The 2,410-nt window shown below is 49.8% G+C and overlaps 1 protein-coding gene across 1 annotated transcript; it reads left to right on the forward strand.

The window, feature by feature from the left end:
- Window positions 1-628: 628 nt before the first annotated feature.
- Window positions 629-1,841, forward strand: LOC121759486. The gene is made up of 2 exons (XM_042155117.1): window positions 629-1,715; window positions 1,837-1,841. The coding sequence occupies exons 1-2, from the start codon at window positions 629-631 to the stop codon at window positions 1,839-1,841; spliced, it is 1,092 nt and encodes a 363-aa protein (XP_042011051.1).
- Window positions 1,842-2,410: the final 569 nt, after the last annotated feature.

The raw sequence follows: 2,410 nt of genomic DNA on the forward strand, positions 1-2,410 counted from the left end.
TGCCCGACAATTGGGAGTCTTGGATGGAAACAACAGCCAGTCGGTTCACGTGGTACGAACCAAGAAACCAGATGATGGCTGGCGACATGAAAGGTTTCCTAAAGGCCTTAACCTGTGCTTTGATTGACTCACGTTCCGAGCGACCACCATCGACAGAGAAAGAAGAAGATGAAACCGTTTGGGAAGACAAAGATGTGATCGAGGTTAAACCAACGGCAGTAAGAGAAGCCGTACCACAAGGAGGCATGGTCCCAGGTTTCGAAGATGACTACGTGGATGTTAACACGGATGATAGTATGGATAACGAAGAATATTTCCGTATGCTTGAGGAGTACCACGTAGAAGAGGAAGAGGACCCGGAAGAGGAAGAAGACCCGGAAGAGGATATTAGCACTAGATAGATGTGTGATGTTGTTTTCTTTTCCTTAAGTTGTTAAGACAGTGGAAGTAGCACCTTTTTGTTTTCCGAACAAATGCTTTTGTTTTCCTTTCCACGTTATTTATGGAAGTTTCCCTTTTCACGTGCTTTTAAGTAATTGTGTTTTATCGTATCGTACGCGTGCATGAAAGCGATGATGTTTTAATAACGATGTACTCACAACGGTACTAACCTGTGTTTTAGATCAACATGCCCCCGAGACGTAGACGTGGTCCGCGTGTGGAGAACAATGTGGGGGAGCAGACAAAAGGAAGTGTCGGCAATCCACCCCCGCCTCCACCACCACCTCTACCCCAACCAAACGAAAGGGAGTATATCAAAGCCTTTCGCAAAGAGAACCCACCCAAATTCGACGGGTTGGGAGAGCCCCCGAAGGCGGAGGCATGGGTGCGCGATATTGAGCGTATCTTTGAGTTCATGGGATGCACGGACAGAGAACGCCTGGCCTGCGTGACTTATCAGCTGACAGGACCCGCTGACTTTTGGTGGGAAACAAAGAAGAGAACCATGGACCCCGCTCGCCGTGAGGCGCTTACTTGGGAGGATTTTAAGGAAGAGGTGTACAACAAGTATGTTCCGGAAAGTTATCGGCGGGCGAAGGTAGTAGAGTTCCACACGTTGAAGCAAGGAAGTATGACGGTCACAGAGTACGACCGCGCCCTATGTGAGATGACGCGTTATGCGCCAGAGTTGGTGGATACAGACGAGAAGATGGCTGCGAAGTTCCGTTCCGGCCTTAGGACAGAGATAAGGGTCGCGGTGGCTAGTCGGAGGGGAATTCCTTATTCCGAGGTGTTGGGCTGTGCCTTAGATGTCGAGGAAGCACTGCCCAAGAGTGAGAGGACAACAAACCCTACCCCATCTGCACCCCAAGCGAACTTTAGAGACAAAAGGAAATGGGAGGGAAACCGAGCTCCTTTTGACAACAAGAGGCGTTTCTCCACTTTTCGGCAACCGCAAAATCATGGGCGCCAAATTGTGCCACAGCAGAGGGGAAACCCACAGAGAACATCCTACTGTAATCGGTGCTCCAAGCATCATGTTGGGGAGTGCCGAGTTGGAGGCATTCGGTGTTATGCCTGCGGTGGAAACGGGCACATGTCTCGAGAGTGCCCAAACAACAACAAAGGTGGAGTGAAGAACGGGCAAGGACAGAGACCACCACAGCAGCCTCAACCAATCCGACAAGTGGCCCCACAGCAAGCAAGGGCGTACGCACTCAAAGGGAACCAAGGGCAGGGACCCCAAGCCAGCAAGGGCAAGGAGAATTTGGCAGGTATGGGAACGCTCCAACAACTGCCTATTATTGTGTTGTTTGATACGGGTGCTTCGCACTCTTTTATTTCCGTGTCATGTGTGAATGCCTTAGAACTCCCTACTGCTATGCTTGAATCGAGTTTGAATGTGTCTTCACCGGTTGGAGGATTGATTGATATTGTGAGAACTTGCTCGAACATAGAGTTTGTGTTAGGAGAACTAGAAGTAGTGGCCCAACTTTTGCACGTTATGTCTTTGGAGAATGTGGACATAATCTTGGGAATGGATTGGCTTACCGAGAACCACGCAACGATTTACTGTAAAGAGAGGCAGATTTCCTTTCAAGCCCCGGGCGAAGATCCGACTATCTTGTATGGGATCTCCATGAACCGACGAACCTCCATAATCTCCGCATTGCAAGCAACTACGATGATAAGGAAAGGACGTCCAGCGTATCCGGTATACTTGAATGGGGAAGAAAAGAAAGAATTGAGGGTGGAAGACGTGGCAGTGGTGCGAGATTTTCCCTAGGTGTTCCCCGAAGCTTTACCAGGACCGCCACCCGACAGACAGGTGGAGTTCACCATTGATTTAGAACCAGGATCAGCGCCAGTATCAAAGGCGCCATACCGAATGGCCCCTAAGGAGTTGGCCGAGTTGAAGGTCCAGTTGCAGGAACTGTTTGACTTGGGTTTCATTCGACCCAGTGTGTCA

The sequence above is a fragment of the Salvia splendens genome, chromosome 1 (genome assembly GCF_004379255.2).
Source record: "Salvia splendens isolate huo1 chromosome 1, SspV2, whole genome shotgun sequence".
NCBI lineage: Eukaryota > Viridiplantae > Streptophyta > Magnoliopsida > Lamiales > Lamiaceae > Salvia > Salvia splendens.

Bases quoted from the DNA above. Each gene is read 5' to 3' on its own strand.
- LOC121759486 (XM_042155117.1), top strand. From the start codon at position 629: ATGCCCCCGAGACGTAGACGTGGTCCGCGTGTGGAGAACAATGTGGGG.